This window comes from Euleptes europaea, chromosome 17 (genome assembly GCF_029931775.1).
Source record: "Euleptes europaea isolate rEulEur1 chromosome 17, rEulEur1.hap1, whole genome shotgun sequence".
In the NCBI taxonomy this organism is placed as follows: Eukaryota; Metazoa; Chordata; class Lepidosauria; order Squamata; family Sphaerodactylidae; genus Euleptes; species Euleptes europaea.
The window spans coordinates 49,005,107-49,020,207 of record NC_079328.1 but is presented as its reverse complement, the minus strand read 5'-3'; the positions used below and the strand labels follow the sequence as shown (position 1 = coordinate 49,020,207).

At 43.9% G+C, this 15,101-nt stretch overlaps 1 protein-coding gene across 2 annotated transcripts in view; it reads right to left on the bottom strand.

Moving 5' to 3' along the window:
• BANP (BTG3 associated nuclear protein) overlaps window positions 1-15,101 on the bottom strand; it is a 173,187-nt gene that overhangs the window by 154,538 nt on the left and 3,548 nt on the right. For both annotated transcript variants that reach the window (XM_056862210.1, XM_056862211.1), the window contains exons 2-4: window positions 5,273-5,390; window positions 4,620-4,714; window positions 3,369-3,568 (exon numbers count right to left, since the gene is read on the bottom strand). In XM_056862210.1, coding sequence (XP_056718188.1) covers window positions 3,369-3,568; window positions 4,620-4,714; window positions 5,273-5,342 — 365 coding nt within the window. In that variant the 5' untranslated portion in view covers window positions 5,343-5,390. The remainder of the gene's footprint in view (window positions 1-3,368; window positions 3,569-4,619; window positions 4,715-5,272; window positions 5,391-15,101) is intronic.

Sequence of the window (15,101 nt, the reverse complement as noted above, 5' to 3'; positions counted from 1 at the left end):
TCTCCATTGCCAGTTTTCATCCTGGAAGCTGTGGTCAGCATATTTCCTTGAAGGGTAAGATAAGTGTGGAGCCAGACTGCCAGGAAATCCAAGAGAGTGGGGCACGGGGCCAAAGTGGTGGGGAGAACAAGTAAGACTGACAGACGAGCAGAGCCGAATAAAGTTTTTGAAACGTTTATAGAATGCACACTTTACCTGCCAAAATAGGCCTGTGGCTACGAAAGATCACACCATGACACATTTGCTCGTTTTTAAGATGCCCCAAAGCTCTTTGTTGGTTTTGCTGCAGAAGAGTAACATGGCTACCCTTCCAAGATGCATGCACACAAGCACCTCTGGATAAAGGCATGCAGTTCTACTTTAAGGCCCCAGGGTAAAACACAAATTTTAAAATTTCTCTCATTCTACTATAATAACTTAGCAACAAAAACAAACAGAGCATCTGCAAAGAGACACAAAGGCCTGGCTTGGTAGAAAATGCCAAAAACTACATTTTCATGTCTTATCTATTTCGTAAATCACTATTACGATTTTCCTTACTTATGGGATAATAAAACATTGTTTGGAAAAGAAAGTGCATGAGCACGTGCCTGACAGGGGAAGGGGGTTTCCCCTGATTGATTTTTCAAACTACCTATGACTTTCTACTCAATCCAGCAGGATGATCTTACACTCAGATCCATCCAAAGTCTTCACATCCACTCTCGGTGGATTTTTTAGATAAAACCTTGCAACAATTTGGCCACCTGTCAGTCCACCAGTGAAACAACCCATAATATTTTTCCAAAAAGGAAGGAAAATATCATTTTTCCCCAATCACCTGAATACAATTTGTCACTACGTATAAACATATTCTTAAAGAGGTTAAAAATCTTATTTGACTTTGCATTTTATGATTATTTTACTTGATGAAAAGTGAAACGATCCCATAGGGAGAAGAGGTGCTGAACATGGAAAATCAATTCAATGGCTCCTACCCCCAGTTGTATTTCCAGGAGATCTCCAGCCAGCACCTGGAGGTTGGCAACCCTAACAATCCATATTGCTCATATTTCATTCAGAAAGTTAGCAAGATTAATATTGCTGCTCTTTGCAAAAGGAAATGCCTGTTAGAAGGGGAAATCCCCAAGCTGTTTTGCCTTACACCCAGAGAGCTAAAACAATACAGTAACGCATCAAATCTAATTAAAGGCTTTTAAATGTAAGGCAGGTGAAAACAGCCTCCGCCTGCTCTCCTTGCCCACCTACAGCACAGCCTCTGTTTGAAGAGGGAAGACTTCCATCTTGACTAAACAAGATGATATTTACGATGAACCCATAAAACAGCAAGGCTCATTCCGCAGGCATTTAAGGGCAGCAGAAAGCAGAGCACAGCAGTACATCACCTCGCTGTAACATATCTCATCTCAAACTGAGTTCTATCAACCTGGGGAAAAACATTTGCAATAAAATTATTTCCCTGGGTGAGAGATAAATCGCTAAAGTCCCTTGGAAAGCCTAACAAGGGCCCCCCAATTCTTCACAGGCAAAATGCAGCCTCAAGACACACACTAAATCCATCAAGGAAGCATTAGACCCTAATTAGCAAAAACTGGTGGAGGATGACACTCATTGCATCGGTGTTACAGGTTCCTGGCCAGGTTAGTTGCCTCAAGAAATCTCCATCAAAGAGCCTCTTGAGAAGGAGAAAAGGTTTAAGATCTTGCATTCCAAAGAAAATGGGTAACATATAAATAACTTCCTTACAGATCATGAACATAACGTCACCTAAATTCTACATGCACTTGGAAGAACTCTTTGCACATTTAGAATTCACCTATCAGTAGTCACAAAGACTCCAAAATTTCTAATTCCAAAAGAGCAAAGTCCCCACCGAATTGTCAGAATGCTTCAGCTTCAATATATTCAATTATGAAAAAAGGTTTCCCAGAACATGCCAAAAATCACATTGGTAGAAGCAGAGGTTTGTAATATAACTGCATGACTCCCATGGCTTTTTGTTTGTGAAAAACTGGAGGTGCTTACCACTCAAAAATCTAAAACATGTGGAAAGACGACTCTCCAGAGAAGGGAAGCAGGACTACTTGCTTGATATTTTACATTACTGTAAGGGTGTGTGTGTAACCCTGCACTATGGCCTGTACTATGACATCCATTAGCATTTTAATGCATGCACTAAAACCCAGCAAGAATGTGATTAGTGCTTTCATAAAATATACAGACAACGATAAATATGAGTGCTAATGTTAGTCAGGAAAGAAATGCTGAAAAATGGCACGAAAGGAGCAGGAGTTGGGAAGAAACTGTCCAAAAGAGGATTACAGCTAAATTTGGGTGCCAAATCAGATAGGATCGGATTTGTATGCCAACAAAAGGCGTTCTGTACCGCTGGTGTGGAAGCCTCACATTACAAGACGAGAAGCAAATAGATTCTTTCTGTAAGTATCCAAGGCACCTGCAATACTGAGATCATTTTCTAGCATCACATACCAGAAAAATATCCAGAAACTTACAGAGAGTTGCCAGTGAATTTTTTTTTAAAGGTTGAAGACTACAAACAAAGACTAGGAATACACTAAAGCACAGGAGAGAATGAAGCACTCAAATGAAAGTGTAACCAAGAATAAATTGCAAATGTGATTATTCCATGAGGAAAAAATAGCTCTTTGAGCATCAGATTTATTAGCTACAGAAACTTTCCCAACTAAGGCCTGAGGACCTGAACTTACATATCATCATATTATGTGTGGGAACAGGCAGAGAACGGCTTTAGCAAACACACACTGATCATTTTAATCCTGATTTTTCCTTTGTTTTGTACATTAGGTGCAGTCTGTCTCCCTATCATCTCTGCCAATGATGCACTACAATATGCATGACTGAAGGTAAGGCTCTTTTCAAAGTCATCTTCAGTCATAAGGCAACTTAATTAAAAACAAAAAAGGCAAGCTAAGAAGTTGAATTTAGGGAGCTAAATTTATCATTCAAAGTAAAATCCTAGCCAGTCTGTCTCAGTGGCCAAGGAACGATCCATCTACCAGATGAAAGAGGAAAATACGACACCCCCTTTGGAAAAAGGGGTTAGGTTGTTCCACAGGGAACGTTCCCTATGCACATGGGCCCCAGCCAAGACATTGTATGGCAACAGTTCCAAGTCATACACAAACCAAGGTGGTATGTTTAGTCTCTGGCTAACCAAAAGCAGCACCACATAGCTGGCAGCACCACTGCCTCAGATATTGGTTCATTTGTCAATCTAGACTGCATACCAAGCCCCTGACAGCTACCCAGAGCGCTGCCCAACCAGGTCATGCCAAGCAGATCCTGTGAACGGAAAGCAAGCACTGCTCAACACGTCTGTGCCTTACCATCTCACTTTGTTGCATGTCTGTGTCGCCCCCAGCGGGGAGCCTGCCACCATGGGGACCTGGATGGGACTGTGCTGCTTGTTCATGACCAGGTCCAGCTTCTCTTCCAGGGACTTGCAAGTGGCTTCAAGGGCCAGCAGCTTTGCCTCGATGCTATCCAGGCGCAGGCAGATCGTTTGGTTAATGGAATACAGGAACGACTGAAAAGAAAAAGGCAGCCAAAGGAAGTCAGTGATTTTTTTAAAACCTACAAATTTATCTTCAAACACCACACACACACACACACACACACACACACATATATATCAAAGTCCAGATAAATTCCATATGTATCCAAGGAGCACTATCTGGCTATCCAGTTGCTAAATGCAACCATTCGCAAAATTGATAAGAACATCACCGTATTATCAAGGCTTAGCCTAGTAAGGTGAGACCTGTAGGAAAGAAGGTGTCACTTCTAAGCTCTAGTTTATTTCACTTAGTCATCCCTTGGGTGGGCATTAAGAATAAGACGTTTATAAAAATGTGCCACCCATGGATATGAAAAAGAAGATAAATTTTAAAACAGTTATGCACCCCACCAGTAACCATCATTATCATAATAATGGGCATCATTGGGCTAAAATATGACAAAAAGACTAACCCCCCCCCCCCCGGGACCTGTTTGGAATGCAAAGACTTTGCCCTTATTCAAAATGATTGGCTCCCATTGCAAACCAGAGATTCCAGAAGCCCAAATATCCTTCTTTTGGAAAACTGGCACAATTGCTAGTTCCGCTGAATAAATGCTCCCCAAAACAATGGAAGGTCCCGAGGAGTATGTCTTTTAAACTCCTTGTGGATCACACTATGAATCAGCATCCATTCCCCCGTTTACAACAAACCTATAGTCCGCTTTGATTTAGATGAACTTTAAGAAACTTCTTGTGTGCCCTCTGGTGGACTTTAGTTAAAAGTTACACAAAAATTACTCAGGGAAACTAACAGTGCAGTCCTAAACAGGTCTCCTCAGAATCCCACTCAGGTCTCTTCAGTGAGGCTTACTCTCAGGAAAGTGTTCTTTTAGGATTGCACTGTAAGTCCAAGTTAATGTAACCCTCAGAATAGCGCCGACTGAGCTTTAGCCTTGCCGTCCGAAGTCTCTGTCCCTTGCGGCTGCATTGGATAGTGTGAAGGACCAGAGACTATAAGAAAAGGCACTCCTTTCCCTCCAACTGCATGCCAGGAAAGGGGGGGGGTCATCAACACAACCTTGATGGAGGGATCCTGGCAATTAATCTCTATCCGGGGGCGCTTTAAAGGCGGGTCTACATCTTCATCCGTCACTTCATGATTTTCCAACACAACTGCAAAAAAACAAAAACAAAGCAAACGATTCTCAGTACTTCATTAAATGCCATCAAATGTCAAAGGCTGATATGGAAGCCACAAAGAGAACTGAGCCTGAACCCCTTGCCAGGAAGAGCTGGAGCATGCACTTCTGTAAGCGGAACTGCCTCCTGCCTGAAGGCTCGAGAAGAAACATGGACCTCCATCAGGACAGCTGGTGGGCTGCGTTGAGCCAACCGAACCTCTTTGCCTGGCCCACCCCTTCCGTCACTGCTTTCCCCCGGCACTTCTCGTAATTGCCAGCACTACAGCCTCGAGGGCCCTGTTTCAGTATTGTAAGCAGTCACAACCGGAGGCTGGGAGGAGAAGGTGCCAACACCCGCTGTGAGCTCTCTTGCCCTCACCAGACTAATGCTTTCATTTGGCTCGAAGGGAAGCACCTTCTTTAGACCACTTCTTATCATTCTGTCTTGGTACCACACAGACACACACAGCTGGCAGCGACAATCAGAAAGCTATGGCACATATTCCTGTTTCTAACACTTCTCTTGCTATGTGCCACTCCAACGACTTACCTGGGTGATCCGGGTTCAAGTCCTCCACAGCAATCTGAACCACATCAGCTAAGTCCTGTTCTGTCATCATTCAGAATCAGGCAGCAGCAATGAGCTGTCAATGCATGCAAATCTAAATCTGAAAAACAATGTAAGACAAAACTGTCATTATAATTACACTCTGTATATATTATGGGATTCACAGCAGACAATTTATGAGGTTCTTCAAAAATACTGCAACAGAGACTCTTCTGATGGAAAATACCCAATTGCTGCTCATAACATGGGTTTTAGCTGCAAACGCCAACCTCTGACAGCAAGGAAAGCCAGGTAACTGATACCACACACACAATAGATGACACAACCCCTCCAGTTTCGTCCTCAGTCACTAAATGCTAAAGAAGTTTAGAAAAATCAACTTTGCTCCAGCTAACTACTGTGGCACTATCTTCAGATATCCTTCTCAGTGTGTCCCCCCTCCCTTTAAAGAATGGTACAAGGTTAGACAAAAGAAGCCCCCCCAAAAAAGGGGGCTATGATTGTGGAATGCCCTCCCAAGAGTGAAATGGCCTCTGCTGGCCCCGTGCCTGTTAATGCGGCAGGGGCATCCAAAGACAATCCTTTTGGAGAGAACCTCCGGTAGGCAAGCACATCACGTACCCTTTTAGCTGCTGCACAGACTCTAGACCTGGGGTTTCTTAAGTTTTATTGATAGAGCTGTGGTTTTAAGATGTGGAAGACTCTTCATAGTATATTTTGCTTTTTAGCTAGGTATCGTTTTCTATTGTATTTTTTGTTTGTTTGCTTAAGTTATCATAATCCGCCTTGGGGACCTGCAAAGGATAGAAAAATGGGCCATGTATATAAGTGTCAGTTTTATTCATAAGTATGCGTCGAAGGAGGGTGGGAACAGGAGGGAATCTGTCTTTTTATCACTCTTCAACCACTCTCATTGTGAGCACAGCCACTGGGGCAATGTAGTCCCAGGCACTGATACAGTCTACTAAATCCATTGAGGTTAGTGGGCTTGGAAGGCTATAGAGAGATGGGTTCTCTCCATCACTTCAATTATATTTACAGGCATGGTTATTCGCCAGAATGGATGGGGCTCTGTTGCCACCACCCCCAACATCCCACTGAGAGCCCCTGGGTAGTCCAGGGAGTCCTCTTGACTATTTTGCTAAGCACATGGAAATCAATCAGACTTAGAAGCGCTTACATTTGGCAGGATTTTGCCCTCAGTTTTTAGCAGCCTATTTTAGGCTTGACTTTTGTTTGTACTGTAAGTCATACAGAGCCTGCGTAACAAGGAGAAAAAAATTAAATGACTCCATATAAGAAACTATGGATTCTTACAGGTTCTCTTTGTCAGCACAAAATAAGATTTGGAAGCGTTTCGGGTTTGAACTAAATCAGGTTTCAGTCTTCGGTCTCCAGAGTTTCCACAATTCAGCTCCTGCAAGATTCAGTTCCAGCCCCAGCCCTCCACTCTAGAGCCAAACATTTTTCAGCACCGTCCCTCTGGAGTTCCCTGTCTGGGACTGTTAGCGATCTTATTAAAGGAAATCTCTAGACTCCAAAAGCTGAATTAAAATTGCTGGAGCAATCCACATCTGCATTTCCCACAGTCAGAGAAAGGGGGAAAGAGAGACAGAGAAGGGCAGGCAGCCTGGTCTTTTAAAAAAAAAAATACCTGGAGAAAAGGATACTGGCAGGATAAATCCAAAGGTTGCCAGGGGAAATGGCCATTTATCATTAACCCTCAGCGCTGAATCAAAACCAAGTACGCATGACCATTTCCCCTTTTTCCTGTCTTCCGCTTGAATACAGGAATGCAATTAAAAGAGGCAGGTGGAGCACAAACTGAAATGCACACACCACAGTATTAGCGAGGCCTCCAGACCAGCCAAGGCAGCAGCTGCTCATTACAAAAAAAATGCATTCTAAATTCTTCCAAATGAGGACACCACATGGTATCAGAGCTGTTTACTCCAAACACTTCTGCTGCCAAGAGAGATTCATTTGAAATTCGGATCACCGTGAAAACTATGATGATTGCATTCACTGTGGCAAGGTGCCCAAGGAATCTGGCAAGAGATTTAGGGCATGTGGTTGCCATTTCTATCATTTTGGCAAATTAGGTTTGCCATTTCTCAGAAGTCCTGGGAAATGGCCAGTCTTAACATAATAAAACAGCTGCGCTAGGATTACTGTTTCATAATGTCACTAACTGCAAACACTATTGAAAGTCCAGCCCTTTACTTGAAGAAATTAATCTTTCAACCCGTGCATTAAGAAAGGGACAAAACTAGTCAATATATATATATATTTACTTTTAATCTGTCTTTGTGCGTGTAAAGTGCCTTCAAGTCATAGCTGACTTATGGTGACCCCATAGGGTTTTCAAGGCAAGAGACGTTCAGAGGTGGTTTGCCATTGTCTGCCTCTGCATGGACTGAGAGAGTTCAGAGAGAACTGTGACTGGCCCAAGGTCACCCAGCAGGCTTCGTGTAGAGGAGAGGGGAATCAAACCTGATTCTCCAAATCAGAGTCGCCCACTCTTAACCACTACAGTACGCTGGCTCCGTCTTTACTCAGTAAGAAATCAAATTCATGCGTAGATTGCATAAAAATTAATCTAATGCTCTTGTGTGTGTGTCCCCTTGTTGCTTTGAACAGGTGTGAGGGGCAGGAACTTCTGGATCCCCCCCACACACACACACACTGTGAACCCAATCAGGATTGGGCCCTCATGCCATTTGTAAATGGTTTGAGTTGGCTCTAAAATGGCAGCAACTATGGGTCAGATCTGTGGATGCTGTAACATCTAGTTTGGCCCTCAGTGTTTGACCATGGCACTCAAAGACTGGAAATATTCTCCAACCCTGATTAGGGCTAGTTTCATCTCAAACGCTCTCTCACTTTACAAACTCAACTGTAAAAACATTTCTTCTAGCTAGAATAAAGCTACGCCAACACTTCAACTCAAGCATTTCAACGTCTTCATCCAAAAATCTGCACTCAAAGCCTATCACTCATTCTAAATGGAGGCACTTGTAAAGACACAAGGAACTTTTAAAACATTTGGACAAGTTCAAGCTCATAAATCTAGTGAAAAGTTATGAAAATTCTAACACAGAGTTGTCACAGCAACCAGTTTTCCTTCCTCGGGCACCTCCATCCTTTGGTAGTCCATTGGCCCTGAATCCAACTCTGACGCGAGCAGCTAACAACGCTCTTCCACAAACCTTCACCTCTGTGATTTGGTGTAACTTTATAAACCCTGAACTTGGCTCCCACCTCTGGCCCCATTGGCAGCTAGATCTGAGTCATCTCAGGCTAGCCCGTTGCTCCCTAACCAATTACATCATATGTCAACATATTGTAACATTGATCGAGAAGAATAACGTAATAAGAAGCAGCCCATGAGTAAGAGGAGGTCAATCGCATTGGAAGCAGGGGCGATGTCAGTTCCCTCAAGGGCCCTGGGCCGCCACTTTTAAAGCCAGAGTTAGCCAGGATGCAAAACCTCAAAAGGACTCCAGTTGGGAAAGTAGCTTCGGGCTGCGCCAGACACTCCAAAAAACTACAGAGAAACTTGACATGTAGAAATTTAACACTATCAGACTGATGGGCGAGGGGACTAGAGGAGACCTTCATTAGCTTTTTATTCTTCTTCCCTCTCATTTCATATAATCTGAAATATTTATATCCTGCTTTTCTGCCTTCAAGAAATAAAAGGTATTTCACAATTCTTGGCACACAGGCTGAAAAAACAATCCTATGCAATGCATCCTGGATCACAAAAATGTGATCGTGGTACTCAAAAATTGAGGATGTTTTCTCTGTTTCTTATTATTCACAAATATTGCATGCGGGCTCTCAGAGATGAAAATCCTTTTGCCTACCATGGATGGCACACTCTACCAAATATTTAAAATATTCCATGTTCCCAAGCTAGCTCAGTCTTGTCAGATCTTGAAGGTTAAGGAAGGGCGGCCCTGGTTAGTACCTGGATGGGAGACTGCCAACAAAGTCCAGGTGGCCACTACACAGAGGTAAGCATTGGCAAACCACCTGTTTGTCTCTCGCCTTGAAAATCCTACCTGGTCGCCCTAAGTCAGCTGCAACTTGATGGGGGGGGGGGAATAATGTTCCTATACTACATAGCAGTAAGCACTGATCAGCATTACGACATAAGACTACTGCTACTTTTTTGGAAATCTTGGTTTACTAAGTAGCCAAAGGCTTGTATTTCCATAAGCTAAAAAGATACCCAAAAAAGATAACCTATGAGCCTTTTGTCTTACATGTGCAGCCCAGCTTATGCATGTTTACTTGAAAGTAAGTCCAATAAGTGAGGCTTATTCCCCAGTAAGAGCACACAGGATCGCAGAATATGTCTTGCAAAAGTTAAATATTTCTAAAATAATCCTCTTAGGGTCTCGTGACTGGAATAAGCCAAGATTTATTTCTATGATTAGCTTTTTTTTTTTTGCAAACACTAAGTTTCAAGTATCATAACAAAAGCTTATTAAAAGATGTAGCAACTGAGTATTCTGTAAAACTGCCTTGCAAGAATTAGCCCAAAATACAGTATTGGGGGGGAGGGATTTGGCCTAGAAAGTCATTGAGCGAGATCATAAACAGGAGTATCATGTCGACGAAGACCTGCTGCTCTCTGCCTCCAGCAGCTGATATTCAGGTATTCTGCCTGTAAGCAGGGAGGCTCTGTTTAGTTATCATAATTAATAGTTACGGAGAGACTGCCTTGCTGTTAATGCGTCATGATTTCAGGACCTCAATCAAACAATGTACTTCTTTTGGTCTAATTTTACAATCAATGTCACTGAGATCCTGACCCAAGTTTTCTCCATTCTCTGAATGTGTTCCCCACCCTCCTCTCCACCCTGATTGCCTTTCATTAAAAAAACTAAAAGGGAAAGTACTGAACCCCCTTGATTTTTTTTCTCCTGGTCTTTTCTATCAATTACATTTTTATTCTCTCCCTCCTCCCAGGAACTCAGGGAGGCATACACGGTTTCCCCTTCCCTATTTTATCTTCACAGCAACCCTTGAAAGTAGGAGAGTGATCGGTCCAAGGTCATCCAACAAGTTTAAAGGCAGGTGGGAATCTGAACTCCCAACTCCTAACCTAACACTCACACCACTATACCACACTATCTGTTTTCTGTACTGCCTTCCCTGAAGTCAGGTAAACAAAAGATTACATGCTACTCTCACTACAAATGTCAATGACATGGCAGTGCCCCGAAGCAAGCCCTGCTTGAGCGGGGACAGGATATAAGCAGAAAATATAAATAAAGAAGAAGAGTTGGTTTTTATACCCCACCTTTTCCTCTGTCTTTAAGGAGACTCAAACCAGCTTGCAGTCTCCTTCCCTTCCTCTCCCCACAACAGACACCTTGTGAGGTAGGTGGGGCTGAGAGGGTTCACAGAGAACTGTGAATAGCCCCAGGTCACCCAACTGGCTTCATGTGGAGGAGTGGGGAAACCAATGCGGTTCACCAGATTAGAGTCCGCCGCTCACGTGGAGGATTGGGGAATCGAACCCAGTTCACCAGATTACAGTCCGCTACTCTTAACCACTACACCAGTAAATAATTTTGCTGCTATTTATCCTCCCCCCCCCCATCCTACTGCATTCATTATGTAACCTCTCTAACGCTGTCTGAAGATACGGTGATGAATCTAGCACTCATGAAGGCCAAACTGGAGAAGACAGGGTTCCCAGCCATTTTGTAGGAGTGAGTTCCCATTGGAGTCTTCTTTTAACTGGTGTGTCTGGTGTGGAGGGGGCTCCTGCCTTCCTCCTGTGCCATCTTTTTGACCTGGAACAGCAGTGGTGAGGGGTGGGGTGGGGCAAAGAGGCAGGTAGAATGAGGTACAAGAGAGTCCGGAGGTGGCAGAATGAACTGCTCCATTTCAGAATGTAGGTGGTGGATTCCAGTGTTGAATGTTCCTTCTCATAAAGAACTCCAGGCAGGCAGAAAACTAGCATCAGGAGGGAGAAAGATTTCACCCCCTCTGTATGATCACTGTGTTGGTTTTCTAGTCAGATTCCAACATGTGATGCCCCATCTGCAGCCTGAAGTGGTAAATCCGTTCTACCACCTCAGGTCTCTGCCACCTCAATCTCTTCCTTTGCATGTGGGAATTAAGCCAAAGTCATCTGAAAGTCCAGTTAGGAAAGAATACAGGGACACACATGAAGCTGCTTTATCTTGAATCTGATCATTGGTCCATCAAGGCCAGTATTGTCTACTCAGACTGGCAGCAGCTCTCCAGGGTCTCAGGCTGAGGTCTTCCATATCACCTGCTACCTGACCCATTTAACTGGAGATGCCACCAGGGATTGAACCTAGGAATTTCTGAATGCCAAGCAGATGCTCTGCCACTGAGCCACGGACCCTCCCCAAATGGAGGGGATGGGTGCAGTGGGTTCAGATACCAAGCTCACCAGCCCACTCACCCACAGTGCTCACTGGGTGAACCTTGAACAAGTCAGGGTCTTTGGCTCACATTGTTGATAAACATGCATTTTAAAGGATCTGTTAAGCAGAAGTAGCTCTTTGCCTTCATTGCTTGGACTTTCAGGCAACAACATGTGTGCCCTGTTTTTGTTTCTCTGTAAAAGAGCAAAGCCATTTTAGTCCCATGCAGAAATCAAAATAGGCACATGATTGCTGCTAGCTGGCAGAGAAGCCTTTGTGCTCGCATTCCCACACTGCGCAGAAATTCAAGAAACGGCAGAGCAGCACACACATCTGGCCTCTAAAAGCACATATTGCTGGCCAACGAGAAGGTGCCAGAAACTAGGCTCCGAAGCAAATTAAAAGAAAGTCAGCAGGTCAGTTGCTTTGCTGATAGCCTTCAATACAAATCCCTGAATACTGAAGAATGAGATGTTTCACACATGCAAAACATCAAGTGCTCTGTGCATCTGTGTTTAAAAGCTAAGCACACAACAACTTTTTTTCCCTAGGACTATTCAGTAGGCTAGCCAAAAAGGGGCTTGGGTGGTGGCTACGGGGAAATCACAGGCCCTTTCCAAGTCTGTGTATGAACAAGCATGCTTACTCAGCAAGCCTATTTGTAGCCTGAAAACACTCTGGGCAGGGACCGAGCCTTTTCTATATCCCATACGGTGCCTAGCATAGTCCTGGCACCAAATAAACATTTGGGAGGAGGACAGAGATAGCACAGCTTTGTTGAACTGTTTACATGTTCAAGGGATGAATCATAGAATCATAAAGTTGGAAGGGACCACCAGGGTCATCTAGTGCAACCCCCTGCACAATGCAGGAAATTCCAAACTACCTCCCCCGACACCCCCAGTGACCCCTACTCCATGCCCAGAAGATGGCCAAGGTGCCCTCCCTCTCATGATCTGCCTAAGGTCACAGAATCAGCCATCTAGCCTCTGCTTAAAAACCTCCAGGGAAGGAGAGCTCACCACCTCCCGAGGAAGCCTGTTCCACTGAGGAACCGCTCTGTTAGAAAATTCTTCTTAATGTCTAGACGGAAACTCTTTTGATTTAATTTCAACCTGTTGGTTCTGGTCCGACCTTCTGGAGCAACAGAAAACCACTCGGCAACCATCAAAAAAAGTTACACTAATTGAAAGAGCCTCAACAACCCCTGGTATAATTAGAGGGGAACTGTAGGCTCCTAACTTTCATCCAGGGTAAGAGAACAAATCATTTTCGGGGTTTGTCATACCTAGTATGCACTGTGGAGTGCAGAGTTCCTTAAACACATACAGTGACCTAGAAATGGGCGAATGTAACGAACAAGAATTGTAGTGCTACTATTCAGTAATCCTTTATTTGTACAGATGAAAACTGTTGTTTCGGCATAACAGCCTCCTCCAAATCATCAACGGCAAGCGTGAATACCATCAACTTACCATGGAGGGCATGCAAATACAGGGGAAGTTAATAGTGTGTGGCATCTATCCTCACAGTCAGCCTCTTACCTACCACTCCTCAGCTTCCAGATCAGATGCAGATATGCAGCAAGTTTCTCCTCACTGCATGGCCAAAAGCTACAGCTGTCTGGTTCCCACTTTCTATTTGACAATTAGTTGCTTGTTTGCCCTTTGTAAGCAATTCCTCGTGACTGGCCATTTATGCACGGGTTTTTTCTGTGGCGATCACTCCCCCAACTACTTTGGGGCTTCCTTTTCATAATGCATATCTTTTCTGACCATTAGAAGTCACTTTGCTCTCTCTCCCCGCGTTTTCTGGATGCTGCCAGAAACAGCATCCAGATCTATACAAGAGCTTTACAATACTGGGATTTTCACCAGATCAGACAGCAAAGGAGGTAGGGCCCGTTAGCAAGTGCTGACGTGGAGCGCCTGTATTCCACGTTAGGTAAATCATGCAACTGACAAACCAATGTAACTGAAATCACTTCAAAACAAATTATACAGCACAACAGTTCTGAGTTTAAATATTTATTTTAAAGGTGGACATACTCCAAGTATCTTTCAGATAGCTTCCAGCAGTTGCACAAAATCCCAAATCCTGCATGCAGCAATTATGTGGCTGCACATGACGGAAGGGAGAAAAATTGCTCCAACAAATGATTAGGCGGGAGGGATCGCAAATTTTGTGTAGCGTTTACAAAGCTGGTATGGTGAAATGTCTGAGAGAAGAGCGCCACCTGGTGACATGCCACCTTCTCGTGAGGAACATGATCCTTAGCATCCAGAGATGCAAAAACAAGAAGCCAGGTGAGGGGGGCTGCTCATTTTTGAAGCACCAAATGCCCACCTCTTATTTTTTGTGCTCAAGGTGGCAAAGATGAAAGGAAGTTGGTCAGAACAAATAAATACAGCAACGACAACATCAGCATAAATATTTCTTGACACCCAAGAAAAGGGGGAAATGAGCCAAAGAGGGTGGGATCAAAAAGGAGAGGACAGTGGGTCTACCCCAAGTTTTCTTTAATAGAACAACAGGAATCTTCCTTGCTTGCAATCCTCAATACCGGGGGGGGGGGGGCTTCAGCAGACTTTTGTTCCAAGCGCGAATCACAAATGAAGCTGAAGTCTTTCTCCCATTTTCTAATTTGCTCGTTTTGTCTCCTCCATCTCTGCCCCTCCTGTTTCTTCCCCACCATCTTTATTACTAAGTCTACATACAAAGACATTTACCACATAAGTTAGAATACTACATTGTCTTCCTCTTCCTCCCCACCCCAATGTCTGTGCTGGAAGCTACGCAGGGGTAGGGACCTGGCTTTTTGCTGAAGTTACAATGCCAAGCGCAACATACATAGATGTTGCTGCTGTATGAACGAAAAACAAAACAGGTTCTTTACATGCAGCTCTAACCCATTGACACACACAAGCACCAACCAGCCGCAGCACCTATGCAGTCATGAAAAATTGCTTATGTTGTATCATAAAGGACTGAGGTTGCATACAATACACTTGCGGGATATGCCAAACTGCCTGCCCATTCATGCTATATGTTTGCTGCATCTTGCAGTTAACAGGGAGGGAGCTACATGCCCAAGGTAATGCCAATTTCCACTTTGTAGTATTGTTGTTGTTAATCCCGTCCATCCTGACTAAAGCGGGGCTCAGGGTGGCTAATATAACAACATTATTGCAATTATGGCACTCTGAACATGAGTCCCAGATAGTGGTTTGATTTCTGATTCGTACCCAGTGTGGGAGCCACAAAATATTAATGGATGGGGAAAGGGAGAGGAAGGGAGGGAGAGTTGATAGAAAGGAAGGGGGAAAGGGGAGGCCAGCTAAAAGAACTTTGGGGTCAGGAAGCAATTTTCCTCCAACCAGATTGGCCAGGAATCC